General features: G+C 41.3%; 1 protein-coding gene across 4 annotated transcripts; it reads left to right on the top strand.

Moving 5' to 3' along the window:
• The first annotated feature begins 4,133 nt into the window (after nt 1–4,133).
• tp53inp1 (tumor protein p53 inducible nuclear protein 1) lies at nt 4,134–15,686 on the top strand. Of its 4 annotated transcripts, none has more exons than XM_066682541.1 (4): nt 4,134–4,344; nt 6,596–6,909; nt 11,003–11,354; nt 13,359–15,686. In XM_066682541.1, exons 2-4 carry the CDS (start codon nt 6,786–6,788, stop codon nt 13,603–13,605), a joined length of 723 nt encoding a protein of 240 aa, XP_066538638.1. In that variant the 5' UTR covers nt 4,134–4,344; nt 6,596–6,785; the 3' UTR covers nt 13,606–15,686. The 4 variants fall into 4 exon arrangements, with proteins under 4 accessions (XP_066538638.1, XP_066538641.1, XP_066538640.1 ...); XM_066682544.1 differs by having other exon boundaries at nt 13,362–15,686; XM_066682543.1 differs by having other exon boundaries at nt 4,150–4,228.
• Nucleotides 15,687–16,431: the final 745 nt, after the last annotated feature.

Raw genomic sequence — 16,431 nt, forward strand, 5'->3', positions numbered from 1 at the left:
TTGACATAGGTTCCAATCAGGGTTAGAGAGAGAGAGAGAAAAAGAACAGTCATGATGACAACGAATAAAAGAGGCATCACACTATCTAAGAGAGTGCTGCTTCACACTTACATCACTTTTTCAGTTGGAACACAGGCCGTAGAAAAAATATTTGCTTAGTAGGAAGAGTGTTCGCTCATTAAACAACCACTGAGTGTGTGGAGGCCTGAAGGAGTGGAGCCAGAATGCAAGCTGACAGTGACACAGGAATGGTCACTGATCCTGACCCTAGCAGGAATGTTTTTGAAAATTTATCTAACAGCCAACATCACCATCAGGAAATGATGCAGTGTAGAGGACAAAAAACAACATCACTCCACCCTTATTCCCTTCACTGCCTTTCAACACTCGTGTATAGGGTTGGGCAATTAGTCAAAACTTAATCAAAATTGACATTCAGAACTTCTAATCGACATAACCTTCAAAATATCAATTTTTTTCCTATTTTTTTAAATTCTGTGATGTCTCCACTGTATGTTCATGTACTGGCCCTGTTACACCACACTACCATGCTGTAGTCACATGAATCTGCCCCTATCTCCCACATGGAAGTAACATGGAGGAGAACCTAAACGCAGAGGCCGACCGAGTGATTCGAGCAACTCGTACCAAAGAAAATCATAGCGTTTGTTGTTTGGACACGTTGTTGTGTTTTGACTTTAATTTGACGACACTGAACACAAAGAAGTCAAATGTAAGTCAAAGTCATATATAAACACTGACAAAAAAAAGAGTTTCAACCGCCAAAGCACAATCACACACCAAATATGAACAGCAACATTATAAAAAAATATCCCAGCTTTTATACTGGAGCATATTGAAGTCACTGAAATTTGAGGGTAATGAAAAAAATACAAAATCAAAATAATCATTCATTAATCGGAATCGTGGTAAAATGTACAATTAATCGTGATATTGATTTGCGCTCATATCGCTCAGCATTACTCGTGTCTATACACAATACATAAAGCATCCGTGGACACTTATTCAGCTTCATCTTAAGACACACCCATTACTTGTGATAAGATCAGGATTACAAGCAACACACCAACTCAACCCAAAAGTTTTATCAGTTCTTATCAGGCTGGGTGATATGGTAAAAATATATATAACGTAATATATTTGCCATATAATTTCAATATAAATATGAATACTATAAAAGTCACAGAAAAACTGTCAAGAACAAGAAACATGACATCACCAGAATCATAAACCTCTTGGCTTTGCCAATATTAATGTTTTTAAACTATATTTTAAATTGATTGCAGTGAACTGACAGCACTGGGGCCCTGTAGTGAACTTCAGTCTGTGCCAGAGGCTGTAAATAATGTATACTGCAATATTAAAAATGTGTTTTAAAATCATATCATCGATATTGAACCATTTTATATTGTGATATTTTATTTATATTACTATGTAACTTACTGTAAACTGAAACATCAAAAATATAATCACGTTATCTGAAAAAGATGAGCACTGAAATAATATTTATTTTTGGGGTTACACTCAGAGCACTTTTACTAACCCCCAGTTTCCAGGCTCGCCAGTATGGAAGTGCTTTTGTTCCAGACTTAAGGGGGTTGAAGCATCTTCAGTGTGCTCCAAAATCCCCCTATTCTGACTCTATAGTCCTCCCTTTTCAGGACAGCCTCTTCAGATCCATCTGCCAGGAGTAGGGGGGTCTTTGTAATCCCCAAAACTGGTGACCTACATCTTGTGCAGCGATGTGTCATCATTTTCTCTTCTTTGTTTGACACAATGTATCAAAGCCTACCCCAGAAAGAGAAGCTTTCTCTCGCTTATTGTTCATGGTCCATTTTATTTAACCTATTCATGTCAAACAATCTGACATTGAAAAATAATACAGAACTTCTAATATGATTAAAATGTTTTTATGAAACATTTTATTGCATCTGTAGTTTTAGTATAAATTCAGTATCTTTTTTTAAATTCCATTTTCAGGAATAAAAAGGGGTTAGACGGTGTATCTTTGGACTTTTTTTTTTTTGGTTACTAAATTCTGTAGACAAATAAATGAAATATAAATTGCCAATTTTTCCCTAATTTGGAAAGTATGGGTGTAACATGTATTATGCTGAAATGTATCAAAGCATAATATTGTATCCACACTAGCTTATGGTGTATTTACTTGCGATTAGAACATTAGCTTGTTATTGGAGCATTAGATTGAGATGCAGTTTGGTAGAAATTTTATTGCAAGTATGTTTCTATTGCTAAATGCTTTAATAAACTGAAACGAGAAGCAATAGTATATTAACATGAGAGATTCATCAAACTGATGATGTGCTCAGATTTTACTCAGGCAATCACAGACAAAAAGAAATGTAACTCAGAACACCGGCCTAAAAGAGGCTTTTTTTCGGCCTAGAAGCGGCATTTGCACTAGAGGTGGGCGGATCGATCTAAATATCGATACCAACGCTGGTATTGGTATTAAGCAAAACTCATGTAAAAAGATCAATACTCAAGCTCCCCCCGTCTTTTGCTGTTGCATCGTCACGTGGCGAAGAGTAGCGGTATCGGTATTGATATCAGCGATACTGGCTCTGTATTTACTTGATATCAGATCGATACCAAAATTCCCGGTATCACCCACCTCTAATTTGCACTTACTGACTGTCTGACAGAAGTTGGAACCGTTAATTCAGCCGTATTTCAAAGAGAGAACGTAAGGTGGCGCCACTACACCGTCTGCTGTTAGTTCAGCCATATTTCACATTCCAGTTCGTGAACTAGTTCCAGTTTTTGGAACCGTTTGGCGGTAACCAGAGGTCCTCTTTTCCTGGTACTCTTTTTGGGAACTAAAAATTGCACGTTCAAGGTGTCAGAGGGTTGAGAGATGAACTGGGACACACTCAGGCCGCTTCAGTGCTGTAGGTCCACCATCCACCGCGGTGCAACTCAGTGTTTTACTGGAGCCTCGAACAGAAATGTTTTGAATGTTGTTGTGGTAATATTTATCATAGTCTCTTCTTTATGTTTGTGACCCAGCCTTTTGTTTTCTTCTATATATTTAACAAACAAAGTCATCTTGTCTGTCCCTGTAACAACACGAATACACGGACACATCTCACAGTTACTGACTTTCTGACGAGTAATTTACATCTGCACAGCTTTGCGTATAACGTTATACGACAACAGGGGAGATCGCCGGATTATTAAAGCCAGAACTCCACCGCAAGGTGTTAATCAAAATAAACAAGGCTGTGAATTAGTTACAGAACTGTTTTATCAGTCGGACCCTTATAGAAATGGAAGTCAGTAATAAATATCTAGCTTCAGCGATGCCCTGTGTCTTTATAAAGTATAGATCACTTGGTTGATAAAATGTTAAGGTTATTGGTTTTAGAATTGTTCAAAAACTTAAATGTTTTCTTTTAGCTTTCTGGTAAACGAGTAGCTTTATTATCATCTCAAAATGGTGCTTCAGTTTTTTATGAACACAAAATAACAGACTTTCCATGATCATACACACACTCAGCAACTGACAAGATCAACTATATAGTTTTTATTTGTTATTATTGTAACCACCAAAGCTTATCCAGACCTTCCAATGACAACGGTATGTATTGTGGGCTTTTCCTGTTTTTGAAAATAACTCTGTGACAATGGCTGTATGGCTAATAGCGGTCTGGCTAAGCTAGGCTTGCTTAGTTTCTCTTTGCCATTGTTGATAGGTCTATGGACATTAACGGGTGAAAAACAAGGCAACACACCCAGTACTAGATGTCCCATCACATAGTGTACTTCAAGAAGCCCTGGGCCATAGTGGCTGAATATAAACGCAGTATATTGGTGTAGTTTATGACCTACGAAGTGCACTACATAGAGAGCAGGGAGGCTATTTGAGACTCGCCTCAGATTACTGTAGCCTATCTCTGCCTAACCTGCAGCCCCCTGAGGAGCTCTGCCCAGTCTTGTCCTGGCTGTGCATGGTCACGTGCGTTGGTGACAGTCCGTCACAGCACAGCGGCGCTTCTGATTGGTTGGCGGTGTAGAAAGGAGTCCCTCCCATAGGTTGGTCGGCGTGACGTCACATTGCGATCAGCTGTTCGTTTTCCACAACAATAACAAAGGGGTTCGCAGTCGGAGGAGCTCCGCAGAGACCAGCCTCAGAAGCTCCCACTCAGAGGGTCCAGACTCCCCGTGAAGGGAAAAGAAAATCGCTGTATTTATATATTTTTATATCGCTAAAAACATTCTACCTCATTTTCCACGCAACTTCTGTTGTTTTGAGAGTTTTATTTTTTTTCCTCTCTTCCTGTTTACAGTTCTGCGCCGCAGGTGAGTCTTTCTTTGTTGCTCAGCGGCAGTTAACAGTAGGTTTATCAACTTAACTATTTTTACATGCACTGCAAACAGTCGTTAACGTCAGAAATAGACCAGAAAAGTCGTTTGCATCGGCATTATTTCTGGTGAAACATAAACCAACTTCAACAGTGTTGGCGAATACTCCGGCTTTGTTCAGCTCTAACCGACCACAGCTCGCCGACTCTGTTCGGGTTTTCTCGGTTTGGTTCGGGCGGATTCGGCCTGTAGTGTAACGCCCTGGAGGTGTAGAGTTACGGAGACCTCCTCATCCGCCCCCCACTCTCTCTTTCTACTCAGCAGCATCAGCAAAGGCCTTTGGAACGGTTCACAGTTACATCATTTTAGATTCGCTTTACACGGTTAAATTAGTCCAGAGCCTGTTTTAAGACCAAGAGCTTTGCAATAAAGACTCTCAAGTGTGTTTAACCCTTGTTTAAACCTCCTGCTGTTCAGCTGAGTCTCTTTGTGATCCGTGTATTTTCAGGGAATTAGCCCCAAATGCTAGTTTGTTCCTAAGTTTAGTCCAGCACTGCTCAGTCTTTTCTCTGGACTGGATAAAGGGTTACAGATTGAATATACACCTGTAAATGGTTCTTTATATAAGTTGCCTAATTATATTAGTTAAATGAAATCTCTTTAAAAAAAGTGTTATGGTGTAAATGCTACATTTCTCTTTCTTAATATAAATATTTACAGAGAGATGATAGAAGATGAAGTCTCTAAGTTAAGCTAAGGTTTTCCAAACGTTTTTGTCCTGATATTGTCTACATACAGCAGTGTATTTAAGTTTTTAATGTTGATGCTAATTTAGACACATTTGCCTCCGTAGCCCAGCCCAGTCTTCAAACTTGGACACAAGTTGTTGGCTCCACTATTTAAGTACTGATATTTTTGGACTGCTTCAGTTTAGTGTATTTGTTGTCTGTTTATAATGGTAATACATTTAATGAACACATGCTTTCTGAGATATTTCCTGATATAGCCTTATATTTTTCCTGGGCTGTGTTCACACAAATGAGCCTTACACTGTATTATTAATGTTTACTAAATACAAAACTGATACAGATCTGTTCTTTAAAATTTAAATTACACGCCCTGCAAATTACATACGCTGCATTTGACTCAGAGATTCTGCTGACAACGAGACACTGTTATTTTAGGGTCATTATAACATAGTTATAAAGCTCATTGTCGGTCACACACATTTCTCTAATTTGTTTTGTTTAATGTGGCTGCTTTGTGGCAGAAGCTTCAGTTTGCCTGTGTGAGCCTCTGTGGTTAATCCTCTTTTTTTGGGGTCTGTACTATTCCTGACCTTAAGCCCCCAGCCCCCGCCGACCAACCCCCGACCCAAACCCCAGCACAGACAAAGCATGCTGCACCAAGCAGGTGCTGGAGATTGTGAATAGCCTGCTTGTCAGATAAAGGCACAGCTGGTTGAGGGGAAGCTCTCAGTGCTTCACTGCACAGCTGTCCTGTTGTCGCTGCATGCAAAATAACAGATAAGAGGTTCCTCATGAGTCATAGTTATGAACAGAGTGATCCACACAAAGAGCAGTTGTCACTGGTATCAGCTTCCTATGAAGAAGTGTATCATTACCTAGAATTGATTGCCTTACAGGCCTTGCTCTACTGGGCAGGGGCTGTCGTTCTGTGCTAGTTGGCATTTTAATGATGATAAACATGTAATTTGACCGAACTACAAAATCAAGACAATCTTGCCTGAGCAGTTTTGGGATGCACTCGCACATAGCATAGAACCAGTTTCAGACAAATGCAAAGCCTTGCCCCAGCAGTATGAAGAGTTCTGTGTTTCCGGACTAAGTTTATTACTGCTCTGGAATTCAGACTATGGCTGTTCTCACATAGAGTCTTTTCAAAATGAACCAGCTCAGTTCTTTTTGTGTTCACATTGTCAATAGACTTTGAATTGGGCTCAGTTCCTGATGAGAACTCAATTGTAGTATTTTTCACACCAAAGCTTCTTCAGGACTCAGGTCCCTGCTGTGCTTCACCTAATTATGGGTAGTGTGGCATGTGAAAACACCCTTTAATGCATCTGTAAACCATTAGTAAATGTGTATGCTGAGAAGTCAAGGGGTGAGTTTATGACCTCTTAAATGTGAGCGTTTGGAAATACGGACTGGTTCCATGTTTGTTTCTGTTATTTCTATCAGTTCCTCTCTAATTTTTCTCTCTCTTATCTTCCATCTTCTGTCCACAGGACCTTAGATTTTGCACAACTTGTGAAAGCTATGACTAACCTTTGTTAGTGACATTCTTCACACAAGAAGAAGAAACTGATGCACTTCAGCACCTTATCGGAGGCCTCTGTGAGTGGCTCCAGCAGCTGATGACCAAAGAGCTCCATCTTCAGCCACCAGCAGGCCCACTCCTCTCCCAGCATCCTCACCATGTTCCAGAGGTTCACCAGCATCCTGTTTGGAGATGCCCTGGAGGAGGCCGGTGGGTGTCCTGCAGATGTGGACTTTAACGAAAATGAAGATGACGAGGAGTGGATCCTTGTTGATTATCTTGGTAAGTGATCTCTCACCATAAATAGCTCAGCAGTCTTTCATGCACCATAAATACCGTTGCCCAGGGGTGGAAAGGGGACAAAAACAGCACTGAAATTTAAATATAGATATTCTTAAATGTTACATTGTAGGGACACTGAAACACTATGATAAAGTGTTTTGGGTTTGAATGCGTCGATTTAAAGGCAATACTTGTCTTTCCACAAAAAATGTTTTAGAATAGAGCGGCACGGTGGCGCAGCAGGTAGGTGTCGCAGTCACACAGCTCCAGGGGCCTGGAAGTTGTGGGTTCGATTCCCGCTCCGGGTGACTGTCTGTGATTTCTGTGTGTTCTCTCTGTGTCTGCGTGGGTTTCCTCCGGTTGACTGTCTGTGAGGAGTGTGGTGTGTTCTCCCTGTGTCTGCGTGGGTTTCCTCCGGGTGACTGTCTGTGAGGAGTGTGGTGTGTTCTTCCCGTGTCCGCGTGGGTTTCCTCCCACAGTCTAAAACACACGTTGGTAGGTGGATTGACGACTCAAAATTGTCCGTAGGTGTGAGTGAATGTGTGTGTGTGTGTGTTGCCCTGTGAAGGACTGGCGCCCCCTCCAGGGTGCCCCCTCCAGCACAAACAGGACATTTTTATTACCAATCTGCTTAGCTAAAGTATAACTTGGCTAGTTTGTGTTCAGTGTAGTAACTGAATAGTAAACCATAGGATGTAACAAGCGTGGGATTTCATGGGTTAATACAGGAGAATAATAAAATGAAGAGCTGAGAAACCGAGAAAGGTATTTAGAAAAGCATTGTAAGTCTTTTGAAGGTCTTTTTTTTATTGCCCATCTCTCAATGCAGGTTTTCTCAACACAACGAAACCAAAACATTGAACAGAACGATATGTTTATCTCCTGTTTACATTTCTTTTAAGACCCCCTAGAGTTTGCAGTGACCTCATCTTACCTTTAAACACACTGTTGCCAAAAAACTAAACCTTATGCTTGCTGTTATAATGAAGCCTTGTGCAACCCAAGAGTGTCACTTCAGCCCTGTCTCACAGCATGTTGGGTGTGAATATTTCAAGTGCAAGTGGATCTGTCTAGCTCCGTCCAGTCCTCTAAGGCTCTGAACAAGGGAGGGCGAGGAGGGCATTAGATCTGCGGCCAACAAACCTCTTAATATATCACACAAAAGTGTCTGCTCCAGGGGTTTGTGTAAATATAGCTCTGTTTCAGTTACCTTTCACCTCCATGGTGTCTGGTTGAGTAGATATGATTTTTTTTCTTGCCCACAGCAAAAGTCCAGAACCATCTGGGGAAACAAAGCTGGCCGATGACCAGATCCACTGTGTAGCAAAATAAGATGTTTTCATTTTGTGTCCACTTGGACAGAGCCTGTTTTCTAATCGTTCAGTTCTGTTGAGGGGATAAGAGTTTAATTGCCTTTGCAGACACAGTGAAGAGCTCTGTAAGAGGGTTAAGGGCCTTCTTTTTAAAAAGCCTATCAGTGGAAGTGTCCAAATATTTGGTGACAACAAGCAGACCTTTATTATTTTTGGTTATTTTCTGTACAGTTCATGTAGCTGTGGATATGGGTCACAGTTTGTTCTTAAATTCTATTTTTGTTAAGTATCTACTTCTCTTTTGAAGAAAATTACGCTGCACATAAATTTACTTCAGTGTTATGTTTAAAACATTTTGGAAATAGTTTGTAGAAAAACAGGTGAGATCTGGTACTTTACGAGTGTTAACAAGGTTTTTCAGAAGAATTTTATCTGAGACATACACCTTAACATTAATTAACCAGATAAGAAAAATGTTTCAGGCCAAAACAATATCTCAGAATCATAATACAATTTTACAGGCATCAGGCAACATGTTTATAGACATTTGATATAACAGCTTTCTGCAAAAGAGCTTTTAAGGGCATTAAACTCTAAAGACATTGGATTCCTGTCATCGCCGCTTTAAACTACTCAAGGTAAGGTTCTCAGGAAACCACTCCAACCCTGTTATTATAGTCATAAAATCAGTAGAATTCTCTTGTAATATATGTTCTATCTCAAAAGCTTCCTCACAGTTTTAAAGAACCATCCACAGGAAAGTTTAAAGGCTAAGCACCAGCGATATGAAAGTGCCAAACAAATAAATACAGTGGAATTTGAGTTCCTAACTTCTGTTTATTGATAGTCAGAAAACATGTTATTTCTTACTAATTCAAGGAATAAGGTTTAAAAGACCGTTGGTCCCCGCCCCAACGGTGTTGGGAAACTCTAATAGGCGTCTTGCCTGTGACGTAGATGGTGGACAACACTCTAGAAGCTGCACTTAATTTAATGCAAAATGACGAAAAGGTGTGTTGTTTTTGGCTGCAATCATTCAATGTACAGTGGGACATCTGTGAACAAATGGCCCAAAGATCCCAAAATATCCAGAAAATGGACTAAATTTGTCAACTTTAAACGGGCACTTTGGAAAGGACCATCCGCTCACTCCGTTATCTGTAGCTCATTTCACTGGCGCTTTTCCAACAATATGGGCATGTAAGGACACCAACGAAAGGTGTTCAAGAGCCTCTGTAACATGGAGGTAAACAGGGTAAGGACACTCACTTCGCCTGTTTTAGTTGGTGTTAGTTAACGTTAGCTTGACTCGCTAAACTCGGTGGCTCAGATTATACTCGGCTACGTAGCTGCATTACGGAGGTTTATAGTGTCGGATGAATTCGAGTTCGACTTCGATCACATTTACAAGAATAACGGTACCTCTACATTTGAGTTTAGCTTATTGCTAGGCTATTGTCATGAATAATGTTGGTTATTTAGCTAGATACTGTCATAACAGTCAGTCATAACGGTGTTTTACCGCGGCGTTGTTCAGCTGTTGTCCACCAGTGACGTCACGGTCGCCTTCAAGAATTTCCGTAGCGAGCTCGGGTTTTTCCGTCAATTTAATAAAATTGTCAGTTTTAAAGCAAATTAAGCAGCTATTTTCATTTTAATTCATACTTATATCTGTCAGTAACTAAAATAATGTGAAATATTCATGGAGGTCCATTAAGTGGTGCTTAGCCTTTAAACCCTTTTTGCTCTGTTTGGCTTTTTTAAAGAGCGCATGTAATAATTTTAGTATCTGTGAAGTTATAAGAAAATTACAAAAAAGTTATTTAATCATAGCATTGGTATGGTATTGATATGGATGCTGGTTGACGGTAGGCTACATAATGGGGAGGTATTTAACAACAGTATTTGAAATTCACTATAATCACACTGCTGCTGTTGGAATTCTAAAGAGCTTTAGCACTGAAGCGAGAGCATTCATATGTTTTCCAGTTCAGAAAAGGACAGTCCTAAAACTATTCATTATGTAGAATAACTGAAGTGCTCTTTCAGACAATGATTAAACCAGTAGTGTCTAAATGAATCAGCTAATTGCCATTTTCTATTGAATATCCTTTGGTGAATTAAACTAAAGAGTACTGTGGGAACTTATTGTGTGTTACTGCAAGCTGTACTACCATCTACAGGATATGTTGTGTAATGCACCACACGGACTGGCTCAACTGCCATTGTTTACACCATATTTGATGAGCTGCCAGGAACCTCACAGAATAAAAATAGCTCTGAACTATGAAAACATAATTCAGAGCTCCTAGGTCTTCCAGACAAAAATGCAAACCTCAGTCCTTTATTTTATTGGTGGTAACAGATGCAGTTTGCTGTGTTTCCCCTTCAGCAATTTTCCACATCCATTAAAATCCTGTTGTGTTTGAAAGGCCAGTTTGAAATGCTGCTCTGAACTGTTCTCTTTAATTATGTTGTTATATTTGCTTTGTTTTTCTATAAAATGGGTAAAAATGTCCGAAACCCTCGTACCGTTCTACGTGTTGGTGATTTGAGTGCTGATTTGAGTTTTGAACTGGTCTGTTTGGAGGATCTGTGAGGAGTTTGGTGTGTTCTCCCTGTGTCAATGTGGGTGTCCTCCGGGTGCTCTGGTTTGAATGAAATGTATTTTAACTAAAAATTTATAATAAAACATGGATTTTATTTTATCCAAAATATATGGACTCAGACTCAGATGTCCTGCAGATTCTTGTAAAGGAATGTATTGTGTGTGTTTGTAGGAGGGGCCTGCTCCAGTGCCTGTGGGGATGGGCTGGTGGAAGTGTGCTCAGAGGACGTGGATGGTCCTGACTGCCCTCTGCGCTACTCCTCCTGCTCCTCTCTGGACTCAGCAGCAGACACAGACCCTGAGGACGGGGGCTTTCTGAGGCTGAATACGGAATGTGGTCTGGAAGAGAGCTGGTTCATCACGCCGCCGCCCTGCTTTACCGCAGGGGGGAGAGCTCCAGTGCTGCTGGAGACCAGTCCTCTGGAGAACCTGCTGATTGAGCACCCCAGTATGTCCGTCTATGCTGTGCACAGCTCTCGCCTCCGCCCCAGCAAGGACAGCCCCATGGAGCCCAGCAACCTCAGGTAGATATTTATTCTTCTGTTCAGTGTAGTGAAATTAAAATTTACATCAGATAAAGATACAATTCCGTCAAAAATCACGCTTGCAGTTTCCTCCTTTTCTCAAGATGTGTATGCTTCTTCAGCTTTTCACTGCAGTTAACATGATAAATTACAGAAGGAATAATGGGAGTTTTAAAGAATTCAAACTTTCTCCTTCTCTTTTGTCATTTTATGGTATTAAATATGACAATTCTCATTTTAGGGGTGGCACGGCGGTGGAGTAGGTAGGTGTCACAGTCACACAGCTCCAGGGACCTGGAGGTTGTGGGTTTGATTCCCGCTCCGTGTCTGTGAGGAGTTGGTGTGTTCTCCCTGTGTCTGCGTGGGTTTCCTCCGGGTGCTCCGGTTTCCTACCACAGTCCAAAAACACACGTTGGTAGGTGGATTGGCGACTCAAAAGTGTCCGTAGGTGTGAGTGTGTGAGTGAATGTGTGTGTCTGTGTTATCCTGTGAAGGATTGGCGCCCCCTCCAGGGTGTATTCCCGCCTTGCGCCCAATGATTCCAGGTAGGCTCTGGACCCACCCTGAACTGGATAAGGGTTACAGATAATGAATGAATGAATTCTCATTTTATTCAACAGCACATAACCTAAAAATGAGATAGTTTGAAAATGGGAAGCAAGAAGAATTTATTCATCACTGAGTTCCATCAAGGAATAAGTGCTGCAAAAGCAAGTGCATTCATTTGTTCTGTTCTTAGGGATAACATTTTATCCAAAAGTACATGAGGTTAGGTTTAGACCATTCAAAAATGGTGATTTTGATCATAGCAATTGTGAACACAGCTGATTAATACTTACTTTTTTTCAGCTTAATTTTTTCATTTATTCATTCATTATCTGTAAGCGCTTATCCAGTTCAGGGTCACGGTGGGTCCAGAGCCTACCTGGAATCATTGGGTGCAATACACCCTGGAGGGGGTGCCAGTCCTTCACAGGGCAACACACACACACACTTTTTTGAGTCACCAATCCACCTACCAACGTGTGTTTTTTGGACCCGGAGGAAACCCACACAGACACAGGGAGAACACACCACACTCCTCACAGACAGTCACCCGGAGGAAACCCACATAGACACAGTGAGAACACGCCACACTCCTCACAGACAGTCACCCGGAGGAAACCCACACAGACACAGGGAGAACACGCCACACTCCTCACAGACAGTCACCCGGAGGAAACCCACGCAGACACAGGGAGAACACACCACACTCCTCACAGACAGTCACCCGGAGGAAACCCACGCAGACACAGGGAGAACTCCCCACACTCCTCACAGACAGTCACCCGGAGCGGGAATCAAACCCACAACCTCCAGATCCCTGGAGCTGCGTGACTGCGACACTACCTGCTGCGCCACCGTGACGCCTAGCATAATTTTTGTTTACTTAAATTATAATGGTCATAAAATGATAAAAGAGGAGAATGTTTGAATTTTGGTCTGTTAATGTCAAGTGGGTTTAGAGATAAAACGCAGCAGTTTGCAAGTGGCTCAGACTAAAATGATTTGACTTTCACGCTGGGTTTAGCCAGTGATAATAAAGATATAAACAGAGCATGTGTCCAGTCATATGGACTTTTACCTTTGTACAATTCGGAGGAACAGAAAATCTAATAATAAAAACAAGTATATTTCTGCCTTGTGAAATGTGCTGCTACTCCACTCCAGCAGTCAGTAGAGACCATGCTGTCCTCATCTACCCACACAAGACCACACCCGAATACGTGTGATTCCTTTTCAGCTAAATGCAAATAGTGGCACAAACAATTACAGCAGGCAGCTGTTACACTTCCATGTTTGCTGTGTCTCCTAGGTAACGAGAGTAATGGGATTTGGGGTATGCTAGTTTTAGTGGAGCAACAAGTGAGAAGTGGTGGTGTTTTTATTTGTTAATAATCTGTTAGTGGTTTAAAAATCATGTAGTTTACCCAAAGTCTGATTCATACTCTGTTATCATCTCAGCAGGACTGAAGTTCAGCACGGGCCAAGTCACCCCACTGGCTGCTATGCAGCCGCTTACGCTGCCACCCATCCAAACTTCCTGGATCAGGCTAAAAACAGCCGCTTGGCTCAAAGGATCCGTGAAAACCAACAGCTGTCCCGCAACGCCCTTCGCCGCCTTAACCTGCTGCGTGACGGAGGGGCCAAGCAGGCCAAAGCCACTGCGGGCCTTGTCCACCAGCCCGGGCAAAGGCAGCACAACTACTAAAGCCGTCCCTACTGTGCCAAACCAGACACAACTCCCTCTAGTAGCCCACCTCCACTGGGAATCAGCCTTTTCACAGAGAGGGAACGGAGTCCTTCGAAATCAATAGCATAGGTCACTTTACTTCAGTGCAGGTACCGGTCTGCTTGAGCGTATGTCCAAATCAGGCGCCATTTTAGCTCTGTGTCTCAGTCGTGAAGCCCAGAGAACTGGTGTTTTAATCATCACAATTTGGTGACGTCTTGTAATTCCACTGAGCGTGCAGGAATTCTGTAACCTGCCTCTAGCCTCTACTTACTTCAGAACATCTTTTGTGTCATTTTTTCAAAGCCATACTTTATTTTTTAACAAAGTTAGTCACTAAATAATCAGCAGCGCCTCTCTAGATGAGAGGAAAGCAGCCTAGAGTAGATCGTCTCTCGCTCTCTCTCTTTCATTTTAAATGTATTGTCACTAAAAGCCTTGTCTAGGAGTAGATTGCAAAATATGTAAAATATATTTAAAAAAAAAAAAACTTCCAAATATTTTTAAAAAGGAAAAAAACTGAGTATATAACATATCAGTATGAAGTTGTTTTCTCTGCAGTGCAAGGTATGTATGTGCAGTGCAAGCGGCACTGTTTTTCTTACGATAGTGTGCATTTGTAGTGTGTATGACTGCGTAGTCCTCTTGAAACAAAAAGTAGTTTTTAATTGTAATTTGTTTTATTTTGTATCGTTGTTAGCTCTGAATCTGCAGTCCACTTCTCAGGGTCATATCAGTTCACATGTACTCTTTTCTAAAATGCAGATTACTTGACAAATGTGTTAATTATCTTTGTACATACTGGAGAAGCTAAATTTATGTGATTGTGTGCATTGCCTTGTGGAAATATTTGTAATCAATGAACATTTTAACAAATTTGAATGAAACTCAAATGCTCGCTTGTCCCAGGACTGTGAAACCACCTTTTTATTGTCAATCGACTGTTAAGACCTGCGAACATGGAGATATTTTTACTTTTTCACACTATAGAGACCTTTCTGTGGTTTTGTTTGATGCCTTATGTTTGATTAGTTACATACAAATGTAATATGTGAAGTTAATATTTAAAGGCAGCGTAGCAGGAAGGTTAGTCGTTGGTAGTGTCCGCAATATTTTGTTTTGTCGTGTTCTTTGAACTGGATAAAATCACAAATCTGACATTTTGCAAATTTATAATGACTGCTGATTTCAGTCTCTGACGAAGGAACGGACAGGACCTTGTAGATAAGAAGAGTGCAGAACTGTACTCGCGGTTTCCTGTGAACACGAGACTCATCTTCAGTTGTCAGCGTATGATTTGTTTAGATGTAATACTTGTGCAGTCAGGCGTAGGATGTAGATTTTTGTGTTGTTTTGCGTGATGCGAGTTTCTCTCGCTCTGTTACCCATTTCATTTTATTATTTTATTTTTTTATTATGGATAATGTGTTTTTTTCTGTTGTTAAAGGGACAGGGAATGATTTCATAAATCCGTCTGGAAGAGTAGCTTCCCTTTTTGTCTTCGGTAGCCTGACTTTTAATGTTGATAACAGGGATTTTATTTTTGCCTTGAAATGTCTTGAGGATCTAGAGGTAAAACAGTGCGACAATGCATTAATCACGAACTTGAAAATCTGTCCAAAACACTTGGACAACAGCAAATGACTATGCACAGGGAAACACACTTGTCTCTGTGAGCCACCCACTCTGTACAATGTTTTACGTACTAATGTAGCAAAAGTACTCTCTCTCTCTCTCTCTCTCTCTCTCTCTCTCTCTCTCTCTCTCTGTTCATGTGTGGAATAGTTGAAGTGGCATCGCTCACTAAGAATTAGACTATGCTTTCATTTGTTTTAGTTTACTGGAATAATGCAGCATTTTGCCAAAGGAGTAGGTTTTTTAGCAACATTATGATTTGTTTCTTCTTACATTTTAGAGTCACATTTGTATTAAATGTACACCATTGTCTCTTCTTTCTTTCTTTTTCATTTTTTTTGTGACTTGCATAACTAATGTATTTTACTTGTGTTCTGAACAGCCACTTGTCAGTATGATTTATGTGCATTTCTTTTTCAATAAACGTTTTCATACCAATTTTCCCCCCACTTTCCCTTGTAATATTTGGGCTAAATGGTTGTGGGTTCGATTCCCGCTCTGGGTGACTGTCTGTGAGGAGTGTGGTGTGTTCTCCCTGTGTCTGCGTGGGTTTCCTCCGGGTGACTGTCTGTGAGGAGTGTGGTGTGTTCTCCCGTGTATGCGTGGGTTTCCTCCGGGTGACTGTCTGTGAGGAGTGTGGTGTGTTCTCCCGTGTATGCGTGGGTTTCCTCCGGGTGACTGTCTGTGAGGAGTGTGGTGTGTTCTCCCGTGTATGCGTGGGTTTCCTCCGGGTGACTGTCTGTGAGGAGTGTGGTGTGTTCTCCCGTGTATGCGTGGGTTTCCTCCGGGTGACTGTCTGTGAGGAGTGTGGTGTGTTCTCCTTGTCTGCGTGGGTTTCCTCCGGGTGCTCCGGTTTCCTCCCACAGTCCAAAAACACACGTTAGTAGGTGGACTGGCGACTCAAAAGTGTCTGTAGGTGTGAGTCTGTGTTGCCCTGTGAAGGACTGGCGCCCCCTCCAGAGTGTAATCCCCAATGATTCCAGGTAGGCTCTGGACCCACCGCAACCCTGAATTGGATAAGCGGTTACAGATAATGAATGAATGAATGAGTACTAGAATAAGAAACTGTTTTTATTTCCTGTTTGTAAGCATGTTCTATTGAGGATTACGTGAACTCATGACGTGTTATGTTTACGACAAACGGGTAATAATACAAACAATATAACCATT

Source organism: Hoplias malabaricus, chromosome 10 (genome assembly GCF_029633855.1).
Source record: "Hoplias malabaricus isolate fHopMal1 chromosome 10, fHopMal1.hap1, whole genome shotgun sequence".
NCBI classification, from domain to species: Eukaryota; Metazoa; Chordata; class Actinopteri; order Characiformes; family Erythrinidae; genus Hoplias; species Hoplias malabaricus.

Excerpts from the sequence above, each read along its gene's own strand:
- tp53inp1 (XM_066682541.1), top strand. The coding sequence starts at position 6,786 with ATGTTCCAGAGGTTCACCAGCATCCTGTTTGGAGATGCCCTGGAGGAG. Across the intron at positions 6,910-11,002 it reads GATCCTTGTTGATTATCTTG|GAGGGGCCTGCTCCAGTGCC; the intron begins GTAAGTGATCTC and ends GTGTGTTTGTAG. Across the intron at positions 11,355-13,358 it reads ATGGAGCCCAGCAACCTCAG|CAGGACTGAAGTTCAGCACG; the intron begins GTAGATATTTAT and ends TTATCATCTCAG.